At 40.6% G+C, this 26,212-nt stretch overlaps 1 protein-coding gene across 2 annotated transcripts in view; it reads right to left on the minus strand.

Moving 5' to 3' along the window:
- dync2i2 (dynein 2 intermediate chain 2) overlaps positions 1–26,212 on the minus strand; it is a 42,171-nt gene that overhangs the window by 2,520 nt on the left and 13,439 nt on the right. The window contains exons 3-7 of one of the 2 annotated variants that reach the window (XM_048559277.2): positions 21,830–21,987; positions 8,947–9,056; positions 5,287–5,454; positions 1,670–1,896; positions 174–331 (exon numbers count right to left, since the gene is read on the minus strand). In XM_048559277.2, coding sequence (XP_048415234.1) covers positions 174–331; positions 1,670–1,896; positions 5,287–5,454; positions 8,947–9,056; positions 21,830–21,987 — 821 coding nt within the window. Of the gene's footprint in view, positions 1–173; positions 332–1,669; positions 1,897–5,286; positions 5,475–8,946; positions 9,057–21,829; positions 21,988–26,212 lie in introns of both variants that reach the window. The other variant, XM_048559278.2, reaches the window with a different exon arrangement.

Consider the following 26,212-nt stretch of genomic DNA (forward strand, 5'->3'; position numbering starts at 1 on the left):
GGAGGCAAATGGTGAACTGACTTTGGTGTAAAAAAAAAATGCACTGGTCTGGTCCATTGAGAGATACTGGCATTAATCCAGAGATTGCTAAACTGCAAATTCTTAATCTGGAGCTCTGCCCCTTAAAATACGATCAAAACAAAACCCAGTACTTCATGTTCGATCCAGCTTACCTTCTCCCGTGGCCGCAGCAAAGACGAGAGGTCGAACAAAGGACCAGTTAACACTGAAGAGGTAACTCTGACATAACTGAAGAGATAAAATTGGTTCAGCCTGCAGCATGGAATAAAGATGTACGTGCCCATCAGTGCCAGCAGTGAGGAAGAGGTTCCTGTGAAGAGATGAGTTACATTGTCAACTTAGAGTGTAAAATATCAAAACTTACTGGACTGTCCAAATACTCGCATTGCTATTGTGCCTTTCACAATCTCATGTCCCACAGTGCTTTACAGCTAATTAAGTATTTTAATACCGATTAAAGGGGAAAGCAATGGTCTAGTGGTATTATTGCTAGACTAGTCACAGACACGTTCTGGGGAGCCAGGTTCAAACCTGCAGCATGACGGTTATACTGAATTTCAAAAAAAACCCGCAAATAATGATCTAAGGTCCAATGAAATTATTGTAATTGGAAAAAACCCACGTTGGCCTGCATACAACTCCAGACCACCAATGTGGTAGACTCAACTGCCCAATTAGGAATAGGCAATAAATGCCCACGACACTGAATTTTTTTAATCCAGTCAGGCAAAAGGGAGCCAGTGGTATCACAGTGATGTTATTCGTGAGCCAGAGGCTCAGCCTAATGTTCTAGAGACATGCTGACAAATCCCATCATGGCAGCTCAGGGAATTAAAATGGGTTTGAAAGTTACTCAATAATAACATTAACATCATCGTCAGATTGCCTTAGACCCATCAGGTTCACTAATGCCCTTTAGGGATGAACTCTGTGACCTGGCCTGTGCAGCTCCAGACCTACAGCAATATGGTTTACTTGCAATTGCCTTTTGAAATAGCTGGGCAAGCTATTTAGTTGAAGGGCAATTCAGCACAGGCAACAAACACTGGCCTGGCTACACCCATATTTTTTTGTTCATTAAAAAGTTAAGTAGCAAAAGTTAGTTTGTACACATCAAGGTTCTACCTCTACAAACTGAATTACTTAATTGCAATGTAGATTGAAGAATAGGATACTAGGAAGAAGTCCCCACCTCTTCAAAATAATATTATTCAATCTTTGAATCTAACAGAGAGGGCAACAGTTTAATCCAAATGTCAGCACATAAAACAGAATGGCACTGCGTCAGCACTGCAGTGGAGTTTTCCCATCCTGATAAAAAGGGCTGCAGAATTTCTACAAAACAAAACTCTGGAGAGCAAATGCAAAAAGTGCAAGTAGACCACCATTTTAATAGGAAGTTAAGAAGGGCCAGGGTCACAACCGAGTTATACAAAACTAGATAAAAGTTAGAATGCAATGGCGGTTGTTTCTCTGTTTTGCCATTCTAAGAAAGTAGTGGACCTCTAGAACAGGTCATCAGCTTATACACTGGATAAAAAAGTTGAGTACTGTGAAGAATTCCATTTCATCATGTGAGGGGCACCTCTGATGAATTTCGCATTCCTTCTACCCTAGTTTTTTAACCTGTCATTATTCATATACTGACCTATGAAATGGTGAGCAATCAACAGCATGGACTGGACCACAGTGTGGAGAAAAGGTGAACTGAGCTGGGGCCTTCAATGGAACAGAGCCAGAGCTCAATGCTGCATGAGTCAGAACTTCTGTTGAGCACTTCAACACATAGCCGCCTTCCACACCAGCAATGAACACAGTTTTATCCAGACGAGAGAAAGAGAGAGACGTCACACCAAACAAACTGTCTTCACTAACCTGTGGATGATTTAACATTAAAAAATGACAAAGAAAGCATGAAAGAAAACTATATCTTGTGCATTTGACAAGTTCTAGTCATACAAGATGTAGCGGGAACAGGAGTCTATTCAAGCACTCTGAATCTGCTAAGCCACCATTCAATGATATCACACCAATTCACAATCTAATTCTATTTGCCTGCTTTAACACCAACGGGATCTTTCAGCATCTACACTATCAAGATTCTTCAGAATCTTTTATATCTTAATGTGATCACTTACCATCCTTCTCAGTTCCAGAAAATAAAAGTCCAGTTTACTCAGTCTCGCATCATATGATAAACCACTCATCCTAAGAACTAAATTAGTCAACCTTCACTATACTGCCTCAACTGTAAGTATACCCTTTTGTGAGTGATATAACTCAGCAGGTCTGGCAGCATCCACGGAGAAAGAAACAAGAATTCATGTTGAGTTCAATGTATTTCTTAGGAAAAGATTCTGAAGAAAGCAAACACAGCTCTCCAAAATCTGCAGTACTTTGCTTTTATCATAGTCTGCATATGCAGTTTCACCAAAATCCTGTACAATTTTAGCAAGATTTTTCTTTATCATTTTACTCTTCAATCCCTATTGCAACGAAGGCAAGCATCCTAGTTGTCTTGTTAATAGCTTGCTGGCCCATGTGTCTGAGGCAAGGAGAAGAGAGAGGATTACTGATATCCAGTAAACTATGACCTTTGACTCAGTTTGAGACATTTGCTCCCAAAAAAAACTCTTCGGTTAGCTACAGGCTAAGCTGGCACATTGTAGGCAATGATGAATTTTATCATCTGTGTCTTTCTTCACTAAGAGGAAGCTTTCAGCTGTGGAAAATGATCCACATTTTCCGGGATCTCACCACTGATCTTAAATCAATGTGGGAGATTGTGGGAATAAGAAGAAAGGAGGAAATGTGCTGACAGTGCTGGTTGGAACACCTTAGGTTTCTGGGTGTTAAGTGAGAGGCCTGTTTTCTTTTATGCTTTGGACGAGAAGTTGATAATGACCTCAAGGTTCAATTTCTGAATGAGTACACGTAATCTGCATACCAAACCGAGGTTAGAATGACCGGTTTTGGATTGGAAGTGATGCAGTTTCCCCATTTGCTCTGTAAATATTCTTCACTGCCACAATCCTGCTTACAGTGCAACTGAAATCAAGCCAGCTATTCCACAAATCTTCACAAGAGCGAAATATGACCAATCTAATCTCTAGCACAAGAATGCCTAACAATGATCAATGTTCTCTCTAGGATCGGAAAAAATATAAATTATTAATATGCAAACTTAAAATTCAACCTTTTCATGTGCAATATACATATACATTCATTCGCACATCAAACATATTGACAGATGAGACAAAAAATTTTTTTGGATAATCACTGGTGAAAAACTAACAGGCAAAAATGGCAGTTTGTGGATAAAATTTCAATCCAGAAGGGGAATAGCAGACATTTTTGTTTTCTTAAAATTTGACTTTTGACGATGAAATGCTGTTGTCCATTAAGCAATCCTCAGTTCTGTAGCCAGTCAGAAGGACATAGGTCTTGGTTTGAATTGTTTCTTTTTTCAAGAAGTGTTTTAGTTTAGTTTAGTTTAGACGAGTGACAGTGATTTCCCTTGCTGATTCGCTTGAAGGTCTGAGTCCCAAGTGGTCTCTTTCCTGTTAGAATCAATCCAAATCCTGTTGCAAATAATTACTTTCCTTTTTTAAAAAAGGCAAATGGTGCGAATCCTAAAGTATCAAAACACAGCTTCCAGTAAAGTCAAAGTGTGGAGCTGCAGGAACACAGCAGGCCAGGCAGCATCACAGGAACAGGAAAGCTGATATTTTGGGTCCACATTTTGTTATCTCTGACTCTAACATCTGCAGTTCTTGTTATTCTGGTAAAGTCATATACTTGTGTTAACCATTAAGCAACCTCTTAGTTCCTTTTTTCCTTCAAGTTGTTAAAAAAACCTAAATCAAATATCTACCTTCCACTTTATCATTCCAAATAAAATGCTTAGTCCTCACATCACATCTATGGGTAGCCTGCTGGAGATACAAGGAAGATGGAAAAAGAGGGCTGATACAATCACACAGCCTCATCTGACTTCACTTGGATTCCAATAGCTCTGGTTTCAAAGCAGCAAAAGTTGAAGACGACAGTTTGAATTCAACCAGCAAAAGCCATGCAGCCTCACAAGAACTCACCACCAGTGCTGGCTTTTATGGTTATGTGTAACTAAACGGGTGACATCTGTCTGTGACAAATTGGCATTTCTTTGGCTCGCTAATGAGCCGAGATGACTGGTTCATCATCAATCGCATATCCTTGATTACTGCATACTGACTTAGATCAGATCACCCGGTTTATCGGAGAGGATGACTTCTTGCTTGACAAACATCATCATAGGAATGCTACAATCTCTCTTGAACTCCCTCTCTCTCCCCTAGGAAAGCAACCATGCAACTGATAAGCATGATTTTGAATGTGCTCAATAACTAACAAATACTAACAGTTTGTCTTGAACAGCATAAATATGCAAGAACATTGTATTGATTAGATAACAGAGTTATTTCATACCCCACTGTGGTAGATATAATGGAATCAGTTTTCTTGGATATGCAAAAACATTCTCTCTAATTGACGACTCGTAGGAGTTATAAAGTCTTAGTCATACAGCACGATTTACTTGCATTAAACTTTGTCTGCCACTCCTCGGCCCAGTTGATCAAGATCCCGTCGTACCCTTAGATAACCTTCTTCACTGTCCACTATATCACCAATTTTGGCAAACGGCAAACTTACCAACAATGTATGCTATATTTTCATCCAAATCATTTACATAAACGATGAAGAACAGTGGACCCAACACCAATTCTCGCAGGACTCACTGGCCACAGGCCTCCAGTCCAAACAACAACCCTCTATCATCACCCTCCGTCTCCCATCGTTTGGCCACTTTTGTATCCAATTAGCTACCTTGCTGGATCCCATGTGATCTAACCTTACTAACCAGCATACCAGAGAGAACCCTGGCAAAATTTTTGCTGAAGTCCACATAGACAAAGTCTACCTTTCTTCATTATTTATTTTAGTCATCTCTTCAAAAAAACTGAATTTGAGAGACGTGATTTCGACACACATTATGCTGTCTCAACTCTCATTAGTTATATACAAAATATTTATCGTGCTTTATGTCAGAATCAGCTTTCACTTACTGAGGCTATAGACCTTCTACCTTCATTATGGAGGGTGCTTAAGTTTATGCAGCTGCAGTATTTCCGACATCTCATCAACGTGATTTCGTTAAACTGCTTTACCAGACAAAGTCTGATTCTACATTAGACAAGCCCGATTCACTTTACAAAGCCTGTTCACCTTGTGGAGTTTGACATTGCGTGGCATCTGCTGAACAATCAGGGCAAAACCATCCTGCAGTACCAGCCGGCCTCTCCCATCCATTTGCCAGATCAGAATCTTCCCATCAGTGCTCGCACTCAGAACATTAATTCTGTTACTGCGGCTTAAACTTTGGATCCAGTGCACCTGTTTTGGAAAAAGAAACACTGTTTTGCTTTAAAATTCAAATATTTGAAGAAAACAAATAAATCTAACTCATTCCTTTTTTTCCCTCCTGACTGTTCTTCTGTCCCAACTTTCATCCCCTTCCTCAAAATCTAAACACTGCGTAGTGAGTGTTGATCCCTTCCCCGACTTGTGTTGGCCTTAAAATACTGCATCCCAGGATCAATCACCCATAAAAACTAATTGAAGATGCCTAACATGTTGTAAATTCATCGACTTAGTCTTCCCCCCATTTCTTAGACATCAAAAACGACACCTTCTTCAAGGTAACACACAGATTATCCCCATATGAGAAGGTGCACTTTAGGTGATCATTTAAATAAAGGAAAAGAAAAGAGAGGAACTGAGGATAAATTGTTCGAGCACATCAGGATAGACAGGGTTAGGAGGAGTTGCGGAGATAGAAAGGGTGAGCGAATGGGGAAAAGAAAGAGGGTGAGGAAGAAGAGGCAATGCATTCATGTTACTGGCTGTGCTGGGTGGAGGACAGAATACTCACAATGTATTAAAAATAAAAACTGAAAATTGTTGGAACAGAGAAACTTTTGATGAAAAGGTCATAAACCTGTATTGTCAACTGCACAGATGTCTCTCCACAGACGTTACCTGGTCTGCCAGGATTATTTTTCAACAAGAGTTTTTATTCCACATTTCCAGCACCTATAGCATTTAGCTTTTCTTTTCAAATGGTCACTGATTACCTTCATGGTCAGGCCATCCCCAAGCATCCCATCAAGTAGCCTCTCAAACTTGAACGCACAATCCACAGCTCAACTCATAAGTCCTGTTTAACTATCACCCCCATGCCCACTGACCTACACTGGATCATGAAACAATAATACTTCAATTTGAAAATCCTGATCTCATTTTCAAATCCATCCAGTCTCAACATTCACCATTGCAACAACTTTCTCAGACCCGTAACTCTCTCAGGTCCCTGCAGTTCTCAGGCTCTGGATTCTTCAGCATCCCCCACTCTTTTGTAGCTCCTTAAACGGTGCCCATGCTTTAGTTGCCTAATGTGATGCCCTCTGTAAACTTCAATCTCTCTTTCTCCTCCTTACTGGGAAAGCTAAGCTGTCCCAATATCTCTCAACAATATTTTGTTATTAAGGAAGTGCATTTGTGTGTGTCTATGTGGAAGAGGGGAAGGAGAAAAGGAATAATCAGCAAAAGGTGTGCCCACAATGTCGGAATGCATGATTGATGAGGGGAAGGATTAATAAAAGCTTAATTCCAAGATCACCACTTTAGTGAAGTGGCAATAGTGTGCCCACAAAAGCCCTCTGGTTTGGACCACAGGCTGAGATTCCCAGACTTCAAAGTTGTCTCCTATTAAAATGAATGACCTCAGAACTTAACAAAAGCAAAATACTGCAGATGTTGGAAATCTTGAAGACAGAAAATTCTGGAAAACACTCAGCAGTTCAGGCTGTACCTGTGGGTGACAACTGGTTAATGCTTCAAGTTAATAAGCTATTTCCAGATCTGGAAGCAGTGAGACATCCAACAAGGCTCAAAAAACAGAGCCAGGGAAAAGGAGGGAGGGTATGGGAAAGATCAGAGGCAAAAACCCGTGATATAGGATAAGAATGTTGCCAGGGTTGGAGGGTATGAGCTATAGGAAGAGGCTGAATAGGCCGGGGCTATTTTCCCTGGAGAGGCAGAAGCTGAGGGGTGACATAACAGAGGTTTATAAAAATCATGGGGGGCATGGAGAGGGTAAACAGACAAGATTTTTTCTTCGGAGTGGGATTAGATTAGATGATTAGGTTCCCTACAGTTTGGAAACGGGCTCTTCAGCCCAACAAGTCCACATCCCTCCCTTGAAGCATCCCACCCAGACCCATCCCCCTATAACCCACACACCCCTGAACACTACGGGCCATTTTCCCACGGCCAATCCACCTAGCCTGTACATCTTTGGACTGTGGGAGGAAACCGGAGCACCCGGAGGAAACCCACGCAGACACGGGGAGAATGTGCAAACTCCACACAGACAGTCACCCAAGCTGCAATCAAACCCGGGTCCCTGGCGCTGTGAGGCTTCAGTGCTAACCAATGAGCTGCCATGCCACCTTAAGTCCAAAACTACAGGTTTAAGGTAACAGGGGAAAGATATAACAGGGACCTAAGGAGCAACTTTTTCAATGCAGTGGGTGGGATGTCTATGGAATCACCTGCCGGAGGAAATGGTGGAGGCTGGAACAATTACAACATTTAAAAGGCATCTGGATGGGTATATGAATAGGAAGGGTTGGGGGGGATATGGGCCAAATGCTGGCAAATAGGACTAGATTAATTTAGGATTATCTGGTCATAATGGACAAGTTGGACCAAAGGGTCTGTTTCCATGCTGTACATCTCTATGACTCTAATGAGATGAAAGGTGTCTCCAGAGAAACCAACAATGATTCTGCTCTGCTGTTATCATCGCCAGCAACCGCTGTTCAAAAACATGGGGCATAGCTGAGAATCTGAAATTGTTTAACCCTTTATACTGATCTCAGAAAATACAAAAATACTCATCAAAACTCAAGGTGCTGTTCCTTGAACTTCCATTGGACTTCATTTAAGGTGGTCGACGATGTTAATTGTCAGAGTGACAGCGGCATGTAGAATTAAATAGACAAGTCAGAAATTCCCAATTAATGTGTTCAAAGCAGGGAGCAATTCTAGCACCCAGTGCAATTCTCAAATACCAGGAAAGACACTGGCTACAATAATGGAACGAGAAGTGCAGAATATTTTCTATGAAATAGGTTAAATAAAAATCTGAAAATCCCATTCAACTCTTTCAACTCAGATCAACATATCATCTCAAAAGTAGGATGATCGGAAAAGGAGATCATTCTGCCACTCAATTGGATCAGTAGCCAATCTTCATCTTAATTCCATCCAACTGCAAATTCTGTCTGAACAAGTCTCCCACAAACCTGCAGTCTTGGGTCAGGCCGTATCTGCTGTTGACATCTGTCCAGTTCACAATTAGACAATCTGAGTAGCGTGTAAATTTTAAAAAGCTACTTTCATATGGTTTTAGTTATTAAAACAGTGTGCAGTCATGTTTTTCCTCACTGACGCAGTTACTGCTGGATGTAAATTAGATCCAACATTCCAGCTAGCCATTGTTATGCTGGAAACTTGCTATAAAAATTTTCCTCTGTTCACACTTGCTACACATTAATGATACAGAATCTTAAGACAAGTGAATGGCATCCCTATGCAACACAGTGAATAGCAACACATTAAGACCCTTCGGAACAGCCTTCCAATGGCAGCACACAAATTATGACAACACAAATGGTAATTTGAAGGGGATTGGGGTCGAAGAACAACAGATACATAGATGTTTCATCAGCGATCATTTTATGGATTTCAAAAGGTGAAAATTATTTTAAACCAGACAAGGAAAGAACAGAAAGATCAGAATAATCTAAACTAAGGCTTTACCTGATAAACAGGCTCACGGTGGGTGTCCTCAGACATTCCTGATCTAGCAATTAAAGGGTCATCCGTCTTACTGTTGTTCCACACTAAAACTTCTCCACTGTAAAGACCACCTACAGAGCACAGCACATGGTAGAAATCCAATCTTTATACAGCCATTCGGAAGTAATGATTTGAAGAGAGACATGCTGCCATGTCATTCACTCCTCAGGAGAGATGCACGAAAGCCAGATTTTAAAAGGCACAATCATTTATGCTGCACATTAAATGGGTAATGAATGGTTGACAGTCATTTTCACTGGAAGTGCCTTATCTACCTTAACTTAACCTGGATTTTTTTTATTCATTCAAAAGGAATTTATTGCCCAATCCTACCATTGCCCATTCCAGACGGCAGTTAAGAGTCAACTTGCTGTGGGTCAGGAGACATATGTAGACCAAACCAGGCAAGGATGGCGATGCTCTTCCCTGAAAGGAAAATTACAAACCTTTGGGTTTTTGCTGACAATTGGTAATGATTTTGTGGTGAAGTAACTCCACAGAGGCAAACATCCTGTCACTAAGTCACCCTTTAACTTACACGTGGAAGTCCTTGACACTGGTGTGACTCCCTTAGAGACAACTCAGTGTCAGAATTTCTGACACTCCTCTTTTCATCTGTCAGTTTGGACCAGATTAACAAACCCAACAAGGAGCTCATATTCTATGGAGGTCCACCTGGCTGACCCTCTTACACTACGTCTCTCTCTGACTCAGAGTCTGACAGCGCCTCCTGGGGCATTTTTACACTGGGTCAATTTCCTCTGGCACTGCATCAGATACGGGCAACATGTAACTCAAGAAGCGAACTGCTTCGCACCTGGAGGATCTCAGGAGAAATTCACTCTCTTCTTCTGGCAGCAAAAGGCATCAATGTGGCAAGATCTGCCATGCATATCTCAGATTGATACGTCTCCTCAACACCTGGAGAGGGAGAAGCCATGGGTTCCAACAGCCTTTCCACCTGTTCAGAGGAGCAGGATATACTTTGCTCAAAACCCGTTTGCGACTTTCACACGGCCCATGTGTTTGTTTAGGTCCATCACTCACTCCTACCTGAATTTTATAGGTCACTGGTCCTGATCTTGATCTTGCATCAGCTATGCCTCTTACCCTTGCAGGGGCACTTCTCTGGTTTCTACAGCAAACTTTGTCCCCTGTAGAAAAACATTGCTCTCACTTAGCCGAGTCTGGAGTCCAGTATTGCTGTTTCTGATGCCATTTCAACCTCCTCCCAGGTGCGGGAATATCAGATTTAACCGGGTGCAGAGTCATCTCATTAGCAACTCCTTTGGTGCTGCCCCTGCAATTGCATGAGGGGTGGTCCTATAATCAAACAGGAACTGGGACAGTTTGGAATCTAGCGACACTGCAGACTGTTTCTTCAAGCCCATCTTCAAAGTTTGGGCTACTCTTTCTTCCAGGCCATTGCACAATGGATGGTATGGAGCTGTCCTTGTATGTCAAATCCCATTCAACTGCAGGGCATACTGAAAGTCCCTGCTGGTAAATGATGGCCTGTAATCTATGACCAACACTTCCTGGAGTCCATGTATTGCAAAAGATGAGCACAGTTTTTCTGTTGTTGTTCCCGCATTTGACAAATGAGCTCTATGTACATCCAACCACTTTGAATGGACATCTACAATGACTAAGAACATTGAGCTCATAAAAAGGATCTGCCAGGTTGATGTACAACCAAATCCAGGGCAGACCTGGCTATTCCCACTGATGTGGGAGAGCTATTGGTGGTAATTTCTGTCCTTGTTGGCTCTCTAGGCACTGCCCCACCAAGGTGGTTATGTCAGTGTCCACAACTGGCCCCTAGACATAACATCTTCATTTTGAAGACCTCTGGATGACTCTGGTAGAATTCAGCCAGTATCTGGCAGCAGACGTTGCTCAGAGCAATCAACTTTGCACCCCCTAATAACATGCCATCCTCTATTGTCATCTGGTCTCTCCGGGTCTAAAGCTGGTTATGACAGCCGTTTGGTTCCGCCCATCACCACCAGCTGTTTCAGTTCTGCCAGGGCTGATCTTTATACAAGTATAAGACTTCAGATGTACAGTTAACAGTATGTCCAGAAAGTTTTGAACCATTACGGACTTATCCAGTGTCAGTACTGCCAGCAGCGTGTCAGATAGTGGAAGTCAACTCAGTGCATCCAAATTTGCTACTTGGCCTTCCAGATGGTGTTCAAACTTGGAATTGTACACAGTTTGGGTATATACCCATTGTTGAATTCGGCCTGAAGCTTTAGGCAGCACTGCCTTGTCCTCCTTAAGTCGCTAGTCAGGACTTGTGGTCCGTTATTATTACAAATGTATGCCTATAAAAGGTATCGATGGAATTTACTGGCACCAAAATGGACCGCCAAATCTTCCTTCTTTGTCTGAGCATATTTACATGTTAGGACGGATGCAGAATGTGTGTGAATTTTCTGTAATAATTCACCAGCACTGCATGGGTAAGAGACAAGGTTTCGCGGCATCCCATTAAGGGTTAAACCAAAGTCATATCCCTCTGCCAACTGTCTTAACCTAGCCAAAAATCCCAAAATGGATTCCTCCGGTTCTCAAATTGCCGACTATAAACAATAGCATCTCAGATTTACAGGAGGCCTGGGGTTGTAATATTCCTAAACTAAATCCACGAACACTTGAAAGGTTTTAGCATCTGGTTCCTCATGAAAAGTTAGGCTCCTAATAACCAAAAAAGCTACAGGTACACAAGCTGTCATGAGAATTATTTATTATTTATTATTTTTCATCTGCACCAATGCCTTTTGCCCAGAAAAATAATGCATTCAGTCTTTGGCAGCAGGGTCAAATGAGTCAAGCTTCCCAAATAACAGCATGATGCCAAAAATGCTTACCCCAACTTAAAGGCCACTGTTGTGAGCAAGTTTCTTCAGAAATATATCTCACTCTTGTCACCATTGAAATAACTCCATTGAGGTTGGCATCCCATCACCAAGATACCATCCATTTACACATGGAAAAATCCTTGACACTGTTCCAGCTCCCTCAGAAACAGCTCTGTGTCAGAACATCTGATACTGCTCTTTTTGTTCCCCCAAATTACTGCTCCATAGCAGTACTGCTGTGTGCACGCACGTGCCATGTATAATTGCAGGTACTCAGGGAAGACATCATTGTGCAAATTGTATTCAATACATCCACCGCCAGGAAAAAAAAACACATGGCAAAGGAACCAGTAACAAACAAAGCTTTTCCCTGACTAGTATGGCCATGGACAACAATCGGTATCAGCCATTAGACTACTGGTCCTAATTTTTACTGAATTCAAATTTCATCATCAGCCCTGATTTGAACCCATATCCTCAGAACGTTAGAATGGGGACACTCGTCTTTTTTAGCTGAAAGCCAGAAGTCCCTGATTGGGGTTGTTAATCTGGTCTAATCAGGGAACTCATTCTGACGTCCATTTGGCTGATGTCACTACAATCACCATACATGGTTATCATTAAACTCTTAAATTCCAGGTTATTATTGAATTCAAATTTAACCATCTGCCACAACAGGATTCAAACTCATGTCCCCAGAACATTACCTGGGTCTCTTGATTAACAGTCCAGTGATAATACCACTAGGCCATTGTATACCCATATTATTGTCCTTGAACAACAGGTGATTAACCTGGAGGAGTTAGACACATGAAAAATGTGAACAATGGGTAAAGTTAGCAGTTTTAAATTGTTATTATGCAAAATGGATGCTGCCATTAAGCCAGAAATGTCTAGCATATCATATCATAGGGAGATGGTGGCAGAATGATAACTAGACTAATAACTCAGAACCCCAGGCTGCTGTCCTGGAAACATGGGTTAAAATCCCACCAAAAATCAGAATTTAACAAATCAAAGACTGGAATTAAATGCTGGCTCAATGATGACCATCTAATCACTGCTGATTGATGTAAAAACCCATCTGGTTCACTAACGTCCTTTAGGGAAGGAAATCTGCCATCCTTACATAGTCTAGCCTATACGTGGCTTCTGGACACAAAACAATACGGTTGACTCTTAGCTGCCTGCTGAGATGACCTAGCAAGCTACTCAGCTCAAGGGAAAATTAGGAATGGGTAACCAATGCTGGCTCAGCCAGCAATGCCTACATCCCATGAATTACCCAAAAGACAAAAGACATGGTATATGAATGTCAGTGCTGGTGTGATGCCAGGTATGTTGGCCACAGATTTAAGGGCATAAGAGGCAATTTTTTTTTACAGAGTGCTTTGTGCGTGGAATGAACTTCCAGAGGGAATGTTAGATGCAGACACAGTGTTTAAAAGACATTTGGGTAAGTACACACATAAGAAATGTTTGGAGGGATATGGGCCAAGCACAGGCAAGTGGGACCGGTTTGGTTTGGGAACATGGTCAGCATGGACTGGTTGGACTGAAAGGTCTGTTTCTGTGCTGTATGACTCTATTCCTTTCTATAACCTAACAACTGGTGAATTGTATCAAAGGATTGTGTACAGTAATTACACTATCAGCTTGTATTTGCAAAACACTCAACATGACAGCTAATGTTAGCTGTGATTCTGCAATTGTTGAAAATTACATTAAGAACCAATTTGATATTGTAAGTCAGGTTTGCAATATAGCTAGACATTACATATTCTGATACACAGCAAGTAGGGAAACATGTCCAAGCATTGTGCTCTTCCTGAATTTAGCAGAATTTTGTACGAGGATCCTTCATTCCTTGATGCACTCTCCATGGCAATGCCTCCGAGTCTGCTTGCCAACCAACCAGCACCCTTTTCTCAAGCAGCATAAATTATTATTCCCTTTGAAATTTGGCCCTCTTGCATCTGTCCTGATGAAAACAAGATGTAGAGCTTCAACACACATACCTATTTACAGCATTATTACAGGTTCTAAAATGAATGAATGAAGGGATTATGGCTATGATTTTCCAAAATTCCCTAGATTCTGAAATATTCCACAGATTCAAAATTCATAAACATGACATTATTAAATAAACAGTGACACAGAAAATGGGAGAAGTAAGCCATTCAACCCTTTGAACTTGCTCTACCATTCAATATGATTATGGGTGATAGTCCAACTCAGTATCATCTTCCTCCTTTCTTACCATCCCTTTGACCCTTTCAGCACCAACAATTATATCTAACTCCTTCATGAAAACATTCAATGTTTTAGCCTCAAACACTTTCTGTGACAAAGAATTCCATAGATTCACAACTCTCTAGGTGAAGATATTTCTCCCCATCCAGTCCTAAATGGCCTACCCCGCATCCTCGGACTGCGAACCCTGGTGCTAGACTCTCCAGTCATCGGGAACTACCTTTCTGCATTCACCCAGTCTAGTCCTGTCAGAATTTTAGACGTTTCTATGAAACCCCCTCCTCATTTTTCTAAACTCCAGAGACTATTGTCCTAGTCAATCCAGTCTCCCTCCACACATTGATTCTTGAGGTGGCAGGTCTAGTCTCGCAAATCTTCATGTGATACAAAAAAAACAGAAAACAGGGAATGATAGGCCAGTTAGCCTAACGTTAGTCATTGGAAAACTACTAGTGTCAATTAATGAAGTTTCAAAAAATTTTTGAAAAACACATTATGACCAGCTAAAATCAGCATGGTTTAATGAAAGTGTTTTTTGAGGATCTAACTAATGAGGCAGATAAAAGGAAATCAATATTTCCAAAAGACATTCAATATACAGCAAGCAAAAATAATTTAAAAGGTTAAAGAAGCAAAATAGGTAAGGACTCATGAAGCTGCGAGCAGTATACTATGATTAGAAGATTGGTTAAGGAAGGAAAAGGAAAGGGCTTCTCTGGAAGTGTTCAGTTTCACAGATGCTAGTCATCAAGCAACCTATCAATTTCACATGATGTCATGAAACAGTTACATCAAAAACAATGCAAAGGCTGTGAATCCGAATAACATTTCATCCACAATACCGAAGACACATGGTCCAGAATTAGCTGAGCCCCTAATCAAGCTATTCCAGTACAGTTGTAACATAGGCATCTACACAGCACCTTGAAAAATGCCCAGGTATGTCCTATCCTCAAATAGCGGGGCAAAACCAAATCAGACTCCTTATCAGAGACAATAGAAACTGCAGATGCTGGAGAATCCGAGATTATTGCCCCATTTGTTAACTCTCGATCATCAGTAAAGGAACTGAAGGCATCATCAAAAGTGCTGTCAAGTGGCGCTTGTTCAGCAATAACCAGCTCACTGATGCTCAGTTTGGGTTCCACCAGGACCACTCAGCTCCTGGCTTTATTCCAGCCCTGGTCCAAACATGGATAAAACTGCAGAACTCCAGTGATGAGGCAAGAATAACTTCCCTTGACAACAAGATGGTATTTGTCTGGCTACGTAACTAATGAGCCCTAGCAAAACCAAATTCAATGGGATCAGGGAGAAAATTCTCCACTGGACTTAGGCCTCACACAAAAGAAAACAGTCGTAGTTGTTGGAGGTCAATCATCTCATTCCCAGACATAACTGCAGAATTTCTTCAGGATAGAGATCTAGGCCCAAACATCTTTATATAACTTTTCCTCCATTACAGAGTCTAAAGTGGGGATGGTTCCTGTTGTTTGTACAATGTTCAGCAGCATTCACAACTCCTCAGATATTGAAGCAGGCTGCATCTATATCCAGTAAGAGATGAACGACCACCAGGCTTGTGCCAAGTGGCACATATGATGCACTCTAGTTCTAGGCAGTAATCATCTCCAACAAGAAAAAAAACTAACCACCTGACATTCAATGGTTTTACCATAGCTGAATCCCTTACTATTAACATCCTGGGCACTACGGTTGATCAGCCATATGAGGACTGTGTCTAGAAGTGCAGGTCAGATGTGGAAAGTTCTGTGGTAACTACTTCACCTCCTGGCTCCTCAGGACCTGTGCGCCATCTACAATGCACACATCAGAAGTATGTTGGAATGCTCTCTACTTGCTTGGCACTCCATCCACCACCTTTAACATTCATGCTGTCCACCAATAACAGACAGTGGAAACTGTGTGCATCATTGACAATGGCAGCATTTTACCATGCCTCCACTAATAGCATGTTCCACCACGTAGAAGGAGAAGGACATTAATTGCATGTTAGCACCACCATTTGCAAGACATTCAGCTCACCAACATTTAACTATAATCACTGGGCCAAAGTCCTGGAATGCCCTCCCTCATAACACTACAGGTACATGGAGGAGCAAGAGTGACAGGCCATATGGTCTACTCTTGCTCTTAGTTCGGATTCTTGTATAATCCTGATTTACGAAGGACCTGCAAACTTTTTATCAACTCTATTGTGGGAGGGGAATTAAGGAATGATTTCCAGCAGAGTCTCTTTCATCGAAAGACTGATAACTCAGCAAACTGGACAAATCTGGAGAACTTTTTTTTTTAAAATCACACTCTATGTGGGCATGGTGGTAAAATTGAAAAAGCAGACATAAGTTGCTTTCTTGAACTGCTTCAATACAGTAGTCAAGGTAAGCCCACAGAAGTTTTGATGGTAGCATAACAGTTGTGTTCCTGGGCTAATCAGAAAGACCTGGACAAAAGTGCCTTACTTTTGATCACATCACCTATTAACCATCTAAATTTCAGGCAGTGCTACTTCTGACGTGTTGAATCTCTGTTTGTAATTTAACTTACTGAGCTCAGGTATCATTCTGATAGATCATTCTTAGGTCTATATAACCTTCCTAAAGTATGGTCTCAGCAGGATGTTGAGTCATTGCAGTGTGACTTCCATTTCCTCATATTCTAGTCCTCCAGTATAAAAGTCAGCATTCCTTCAGCTTTTTCAATTATTTTTGACAGCTATCCATGGATCTGACTACCTGTCATCAGCAAACTTGAACATGTAGCATTTTATCCCACCATCTGTGTTGTAATTAAATAGTGAACTGAAGCCCCAATATAGATCCTCATAGGACACAACTAGTTACATCTTTCCAACTGGAGTACATACTCATTACCCCTATTCCATGACCTGCTCTCTGCCTATTTCCTATCCTTTCAATTCTGAGAGTTTTAACTTTAGTTAACAGTCTGTTATGACGGAATTTGTCAAATGCCTTTGAAGACAATTTAAATAACATCCACAGACATGAACCTGTTCATTACTTCAGTGACAACCTCAAAATGTTTTTTAATTCATTTCTGTGGAAGGTGGGCGTCTCTGGCTGGCCAGCATTCATTGACTGTCCCTAGTTGCTCTTGAAGGTGGTGGAGAGCTGCATCCTTGAACTGCTACAGTCCACTTGCACTGGGTTTATGTACAATGCCATTAGGGAGGGAATTCCAGGATTTTGACCCAGCAACAGTGAAGAAATGGTGATATACTTCCAAGTCAGGATGGTGAGTAGCTTGGAAGGGAACTTATAGGGGGTGGTGTTCCTATGTATGTGCTACCCTTGTCCTTCTAGATGGAAGTGGTCACGCGTTTGGAAGGTGCTGTCTGAGGATTTTTGGTGAATTTCTGCAGTGCATCTTGTAGATAGTACACACTGCCACTACTGAGCTTTGGTGGTAGAGAGAGTGGATGCTTGTGGATACAGTGCCAATCAAGTAAGCTGCTTTGTCCTGAATGGTGTCAAGCTTCTTGAATGTTGTTGAGGTTGCACCCATCCAGGCAAAGTGGGGAGTATTTCAACACACTCCTAACGTTCAGTCAGGTTCAATCATGATCTACCCTTTAAAAATCTGTGCTTATTTTCTCAGAATAGCTGCAAGTTATCAGTAACTCTGCCCTTATAAGTTCTATTAATGCCCTGATAACCAATACTAGGCCAACTGGTCAGACAAATCAGCTGCCGTACTTTCTACTAATCACTAGATTTGTGACTCCTTGAGGTAATGAAAGATCCTATAAATGCATGTTTGTTTACTGCTCCACCCACAAATAGTGCATTAATCTTTGAGGTACACAGTAAAGATTCAATATTTTCACCCATTCCTTCAGACTGCATCCACTCAAAGTATTTCATTTTCCAATGATGCATGATAAAGTATCATTACCGACATAGATTGTTAGAACTCCAAGTCCTCTCCATCCCTTAAAAAATGGCACAAACTGCTAGGATAACTGGATAAAACCTTTTTCATTGTTAACATGGAATCAGAGGTTGCAGACGAGAAGAGAAGGCTTTAAGAGATTTATATAGAGACCAAGTGAATTCTGTGACTGCTGTAAATAAATCTGTGACAAAACAGGAACACATTGGAAATGCACGGGCTCAAAAGGGTAGAGTGACATCCTACTAATTCCTAATGTTCAAATTTTCTTTCTTCATTACCACGGTGGCACTTTTTCATCTGGTTGTTCCCCCTAAACTTCAAAGCAGAAAGCAACTTGCTTTTTTTAAAAAAACCCTTTCATCCTTAATGTATTAAAGGAAGACTGCATTGATTTCAATTCTCATACGTATTCTAAAGTAAAAAAGGAACTCTTCAGTTTCTTCTAGTCTTTCTTTTTTTTTAAATTAGGAGATTAATTTATTGGTTATTTTTTAGCTGTAATAACATCTTGCCCAGGATTTTATTTGGAAATTCCAAATGTATTAATCAGTTGACACAAAACACTTTGATCTTTTATCTCACAAATCATGAAATTTTTTAACACTAGTATCCTCTAGTGGTAACAATGATGTATCGCAAGGACTTTTTAGAGCTTGAAAGCCTTGCCTGGAGGTGTGGTAAAGGCAGACTGAATTGTTGCATTCAAGGGGACATTATTTTTAATTTAATGATCTAGTGTGCAGGGATACAGGAAAAAGGAAGGAGATTTGCACAAATTCAAAATGCTCAGAAAGCTAGTGTTGACATGATGGACCATACAACCTCCTTCTTCCACCTTACTGATTCTGTGATTTTGTGTAATTTTGCGAACTCAAGTCACATACCGTGAACAAGTATAAAGAAACCTTCACCATGGGTCTTTACCACTTCCAAATCAAAATATATCATACAGATACCTGATCAGTTTCTTCAATTTGCTACTATTTGAGTAAGTGGAGACTTCAATGGTTTTTTTCCACTGACAGAATGGCAAGGCAGCATTTATTTCCCAGGGGGCAGTTAAGAGTCAAGCACATTGCTGTGGTTCTGCAGTCACATGTAAGCCAGACCAGGATGGCAGTTTCCTTCCCTAAAAGGAAGGTGAGCCAGATGGGTTTTTCCAACAATTCACAATGGATTCACAGTCATCATTAGACTCTTAATTCCAGTTATTTATTGAATTCAAATTCCACCATCTGCCGAGGTGGAATTCAATTCAGGTCCCAGAACGTATCTGGGTATCTAGATTAACAGTCCAATGATAATAATGCCAGGCCATCACTTCCCTCTGGGGAGGGAGGCAAGCAATGGCCTAGCAGTATTACACAGTGACAACATTAAAATGGATACTTCATGGCTGAGGTTCTGAAAGGAAGTATATTTATCTTCTAATTTAGTGAGGAGCTAATGGAATTGAAAATCAATTTAACTTTCATTAATTTACTATCCTAACATATCTTTAAATACTCCCCTGATTAAATGTGGTCTAATAGCACATCTTTGTTTTAGAATCAGAACCCCTACAGTGTGGAAACAGGCCCTTTGGCCTCAAGTCCACACGACCCTTGGTGCATCCCACCCAGGCCCATCCCCTTCAAGCCACCTAATCTACAGACCCCCTGAACACTACGGGTAATTTAGCTTAGCCATTCCACCTAACCTGCACATCTTTGGACTGTGGGAGGAAACCAGAGTTCCCAGAGGATACCCATGCAGACGGGGAGAAATGTGCAAACTCCACACAGACAGTCGCCTGAGGGTGGAATTGAACCCAGATCCCTGGCGCTGTGAGGCAGCAGTGCTAACCACTGAGCCATAGCACAGTTAATAAATTCGGGAATATACACAAATAGTGCTACCCCCATTTTTGTTTTACCTCAGTTACTGCAGTTGCACCAAGGTTGACACTGTAACTCAGCATGCTTGATTGTTCTTTCAAATCAATTTTGTATCCTAAATGGTTCCCTTCACTCTGCACCTCGCTCCCTTCCTCTCTTGTATGAGTAAGGACTCAGGAGAGGGGCAGAGGGCAGTGACAGTGTGAGAGACAGTTGGGAGGAGGCAAGAGGCCAGCAACATCTAAGTTACCATGCAACTAAAATTAAACAACTATGCACACCAGAGGAAAAAATAAAAAGACAGACTTGCTTTGAAATATGACTTACGCTGCATGGTCGAGTCAACAAGGCTTCATCAAGGGGACATCACATTTGAAAAATCTGTTGGAATTCTTTGGGGAGGCAATGAGCAAGACAGACAAACAAGAACATGATCTATTAGGATTCCTAGTAAGCTTTTGACGAAGTGCCACAAAGGAAGATATTAAATAAGAGTCCACGTGTTAGGGGGCAAGGTCCTGGATTAGATAAACCATAATGAACACCAACTGGCTACAAAAATACATGACCAATACTCACTCATCTCAATCCACATGGACAAGGAGAACCACGACTTCGACTGGGGCAACACCAAGATCCTGGGGCAGGCTAGGCATACACAAGCACGAGAATTCCTAGGCATAGACAAGCACGAGAATTCCTAGAAGCATGGCATTCCACAAAGCATGCTTTTATTAAACACATTGAACTTGACCTCATTTACACTCCACTATGAAGGAAAACCGGAAGTGAGGCAATCCATCTCAACGGACCCCAGAGTTTAAAAACCAAGCAGAAAAACACACTGACGCTTCACAGGAGGCAGCACTGAGGATGTTACCAAGGACGGTAATGAAACATCAGCAAAACAACAAACCAGCTCAGCGAGCCAATCAACCTCATCACTGCAGCTTATTTCAACACAACACAATGATGGGGAGACAATGGCCCGGTGGTATTATCGCTGAACTGTTAATCCAGAGACCCAGATAACATTCTGGGGACCCGGGTTTGAATCCCACCATGGCAAATGGTGGAATTTGAAATCGACAAAATATCTGGATTTAAGAATCTAATGATGACCATGAATCCATTGTAAATTGTTGGAAAAACCCATCTTGTTCACTAATGTCCTTTAGGGAAGGAAACTGCCATCTTACCTGGTCTGGCCTACATGTGACTCCAGACCCACAGAAATGTGGTTGGTTCTGAACTGTCCTCTGGGTAATTAGGGATCGGCAACAAATGCTGCCTCGTCAGCAACGCCATTATCCCGTTAATGAATAAAGAATGAAGAGAATAAACACAGACATTTTACTTAACAATTCTAAATTGGTGAATAAAAATCCATTTAAATAAAAGTTCCCTCAATGTTAACATCCCTGTACAGACAATCATTACAGCACTTTACTGAATCATTTACTGCTGGTAATATGTGCTGTCTATGACCTGCATCTCTTCTGTCTTTTGGATAAAATGTTAAACTAAGACACCACTTGCAGATAAAGATTCCAGGGCAGTCTCCCAGTTTCCTGGCCAATATTTATACTTCAATCAACATTACCAAAATGGATTAACTGACTAGTATATCACTGCTGTGTATGGGAACTTACAGCAGGAAAAATAGCTGCTATAATTACCATGTTATAGAAGTGATTACACTTCAAAAGTACTTCATTGGCTGCAAACAACTTGACTGTCACGCAATTGTGAAGTGCACTATAAATGCGAGTCGGATTTTCATCCACTGCTTCAGGACACCCAAGATGTTGGAAAAGAGCTCAATGATTTCAGTAGTTCAACTCATTTCTCCATTGCCCTAAAATGTGATGAGCAGATCCAGGTTTTAAAAATGAAAGCCTCAATTCATACCAGCAATCAAAGAAGGCTCTACTGGGTGGAATGCCAGACACATAACAGCACTAGAAACATCAATCACTGTATTTGGTCGCTCTGGGTTCAACCCTCTCCGATCTAGATTCCAGGAGCACACATAGGACTTCTCTGTACTCCAATCACCATCCTCCAACCTGAAAACAATGTGATAGGAATTATTACTAATCATCATGGACGCAATCATACAAACTTTCACATTGAAAAGTAAAGCACAAAGCTGTTAACAGTCAACTGTTACTCAGAATAATTTATAGGATGATTTAATGGCAAACAGTGACTCAGAGAAAGATTGCGATTTAAATAAGAAAAAATGATCATTTAAATTGTGCATATTATATGAAGGAAACATTTTTGTCCACTATCACCTCTTGTTACTTTGCTTCATGTTAGTAGTCTGTTGGTCAAAGGCAATCTGGAAACACGCAGGTATGCACTTGCAGAGGGTGTTTTTAACATTACAAATTTTTAAACTATAACACTGTGAACATGATGGAGCCAGAAATCACTGCTGTCAGTCAAATTATCAACACCAGGAGAAAATCCACCAGTATATGCATCCACTTCAGTCCAGCTGTTCCAAAGCTGAAAGCAAGGTGACAAAAGATGCATGGTCCACAAACAGTGGATATTATTATTATCACTGACTGACTATATAATGACGCTTAAATGTCATAGAATCCCTACAGTGTGGAAGCAGGCCATTCAGCCCATCGAGTCCACAATGACTCTCTGAAGAGAACCACACTCAGACCCACCCTCTTACCCTATCTCTGTAACCCTCCATATCCCATGGCTAATCCACCTAGTAGATTAAATAATATGACTAATGATGACTAGCACTATTAATGGTGTAACGTATGCTATGCTTTCATTTCTTGTTGTTTAGAACTGATACAATCTTTCTTTTAAAACCTAAAAATACATAGAAAAAAGTACCTTACCCTCTTAAGCATTTTTGATCCCCTGTCAATTTGCAATGAGCACTGAATGAAACAAACACTCAACCATATAGAAACTTTTAAAAATATCTTCAGAATTCCAGAAGTGTGCCACTGTCAACAAATTATTCCAAGTGTAGTCTCTATTATAATGGAAACAAAAGGAGCAGCGAATTTTCACCCAAAAGCAAATGTCCAGCTAAACTTTTGATGATGTTGGTTGAAGTGTATGCATCAGCCAGAGCACCTGGAATACTCCACTTCTCTTCTCCATATATTGCTACAAGATCTTTTACACCAAACTGAACAGCAGACAGTTTAATGTTTCTTCTAAGAAAGTTTCTCTGACAGTGCTGCATTCTCTCAGGTCTGCACACGTGTGTCATCTTGGATTACATTCTCAGACTCTGTGGGGTATCTTAAAGCTGCAATCAAAGGTTCAAAGTTGATCACAGGAACTGATCAGATCATAGAGCGAGAAAGCAGTGTGCACTGCAGTTCTATCCTCAATGATGCTCAGTAACAAGTAGCAAATCCTGGATAACAATTGTTACAAGTAAGATGGAAGGAGTGCACAATCTTTCTTTAATCTCATTATACTATCGTTGACAATAAAAATTCATTATTTTTACACAGCTCCTGATATAGCAAGTCTTTTTTTCCCCCTATATCAGACTTAGAATAAAAAGATCCATCAACCAAGTATCTTCAATAAAGACAAAATCATTTTTGATTACAAAACAAAAAAAAAACTTATTCCATAAAGATTCACACTTTTGGCTAGTAATGCGAGTCTGATTTTCATCAAAGGAATGAGGTATAATGTTCAGTCGGCTGTTGATCTGACACACAATGACAGGGCACCAGACAAGGCAATTGTCTCTGGGATGTTGACACATGCAGCTTGCTCAAGAGACTTTATCAAGAAAGCTTCCAGTAACTTTTCAAGTGAACAATCAAGTTCCATACTGGAGTCATTTCAAAAACAGGATAACTGAGCTGAGAAGTCTGTACTTTAGCAGACTTCCTTGAACCAAAACAAACTCCAACTGCCTGCAAAAAGCCGTTCAAACAATACATAAAATCCAGTCAGACGATGACCAACAAACAAATCCAACAATTAGCCGGCATCATGCAGCTTCCAAGAAATGCCTTGTTTTAAAAAAGTTCCACTATGTCTTTTCATTGGTCTCTCTTTTTAAAAACAAAATCCAGGTATCCACACAGAACATGAAATAAATCTTATTTTTAAACACAATCCATGAAAACTCACCTTTGAGAAGTATTAAGTAAATATGAAACTGGCATAATATTTTACACTGCAAGGAACAAAATGAGCTGGAAAAAGAATCCTTCCGATACAACTTCAAGAGTAAGGTGTTACTCCAATATCAATTTCTCAATCAAAACCGAAAGAAATAAAAAAACTGGGTTTTCATATCATAATTATTTGTAGATACAAATTGGTTGTTGTGTTTCCTCACAAAAATGTAACTACATTTCAAAGGCAATCCGCTAGAATCATCGAATTTTACAATATAGAAGGAGGCCATTCAACATGCATGTGTCCTGGCTTCCTGGTGCAATAGAAATGTACAAAGGCCAAAATAAAGGTACAATAGAAGTGTAAACCTACCTTTCACCAATGAATATACATAAAACTGGATCTATTGTGTTTTTAGGTTATAGTTTCAGAACAAGAAATAAACTGAAAATTCTTCAAATTATTTGTTAAAGTTTAAAGTTAACTAATGTACATATGACGACGAAATGGCTTTATCACAATCGCATGCAACGACTTCTTTTGGTAAGGAAGTGGCTCAAACAGTATACATTGCTTTGAAAGTACTCAGAAGGTATTAAGTGGCCATCTATATTAGGTAAAGTATTTCATTTGTTATAAAGTACTGTGGGGTTTCCTGAGATCATGAAAGGCTCTATATAAAAAAAAAGTCTTGCCTAATTATTAAACTTTGTTTAAAATCCAAAAAGACCTTCAACTAAGTTGCTGATAGCTGAAGAGATGTTTACAACAACACATTTCAGGTAATACAAATCTCTGATAAAAGTCAAACTTATTAAATAATTTTCAAATAAATGTCATGATCGTGACAAAAGGGGTCAATAATCCTGTGAAGATTTAAGAGGCCCTGGCAGTGAACTGCAGTGTATCTGAAATATACAAACAGCCAGCTCATTTAAATGACTTTCAGTATCCAAAGTGCATGACATGCTTAGTGAATACAGAGGTCATGCTATCTCAAACCCAAAAGGCTACAAACTTCAAAGCAGAACAGGGTATGAATTTAAAAGTGACAGTAGCATGTACAGAAACCAAATATCATTGCGCCAAGGTGCAACTTGGAAGTTCAAAGAGGAGGAGGTACTACAGAAAAGGGGTGGATCTATTTTGAATGGGTTATAAAGAAGGATTCCCGCTACAAACTATCAAAGGATATGATGCTCTTCACACTAAAATAAATAGCATAGTACTAGACAGGCGAATGGAGGCGAAAACTCATCAACCATCTAAGAGACAAATAGATGATGCAAGTGTAGCCTTCCTTGTTCAGTAATTCTCCTGTGATAATCTGTCACAATGCCGTGTATAAATTGGCTATAACAAGTGACTATCTTTTAAAATAATTATTAAAATCACAAAAGTGCTGCTAAGGTAAATGTATTTATTTAGAATAATTTTAATGCATCCTATATTCTAATTATTCTGTGAGTTCAAATCATTTTTGTAGGTTTAGATCATACAGATTTTTTTTTCAATTCATTGCTGGCTGACCAGCATTTCTTGCCCATCCCCAATTGCCCTTGAGAAGGTGGTGAGCTGCCTTCTTGAACCACTGCATTCTTCCTTCTGTGGGTTGTCCCACAATGCTTTTACGGACGGAATTCCAGGATTTTGACCCAGTAACAGTGAAGGAACGCCAATATATTTCCAAGTCAGGATGATGAGTGACTTGGAGGGGAACTTGCAGGGAGTGGCGTTCCCATATATCTGCTGCCCTTACCCTTCTAGATGGAGGTGGTCATGGGTTTGGAAGGTGCTGTCTGAGGGTCTCTAGTAAATTTCTGCAGTGCATCTTGTAGATAGTAGACACTGCTGCTGAGCGTCGGTGGTAGAGGGAGTGAATGCTTGTGGATGTAGCGCAAATCAAGCAGACTGCTTTGTCCTGGATGGTGTTAAGCTTCTTAAGTGTTATTGATGATGACAGAAATAAAAGCCATTCCAACTGAATAACTCAGAGGCATTTGGGTCAGTACATCACCGATTAAAAGAGAGGTCTTGGTAGTACTTTGGTAGCATCCCTACTACTGGGCCAGAACGTCTCGGTTCAAGCCTCACCTGCCCTGAGTCAGAGTATGAGTGAAATAGCTATAACTAATTCAAACAAATTGATCCTCCTAA

Source organism: Stegostoma tigrinum, chromosome 29 (genome assembly GCF_030684315.1).
Source record: "Stegostoma tigrinum isolate sSteTig4 chromosome 29, sSteTig4.hap1, whole genome shotgun sequence".
NCBI classification, from domain to species: Eukaryota; Metazoa; Chordata; class Chondrichthyes; order Orectolobiformes; family Stegostomatidae; genus Stegostoma; species Stegostoma tigrinum.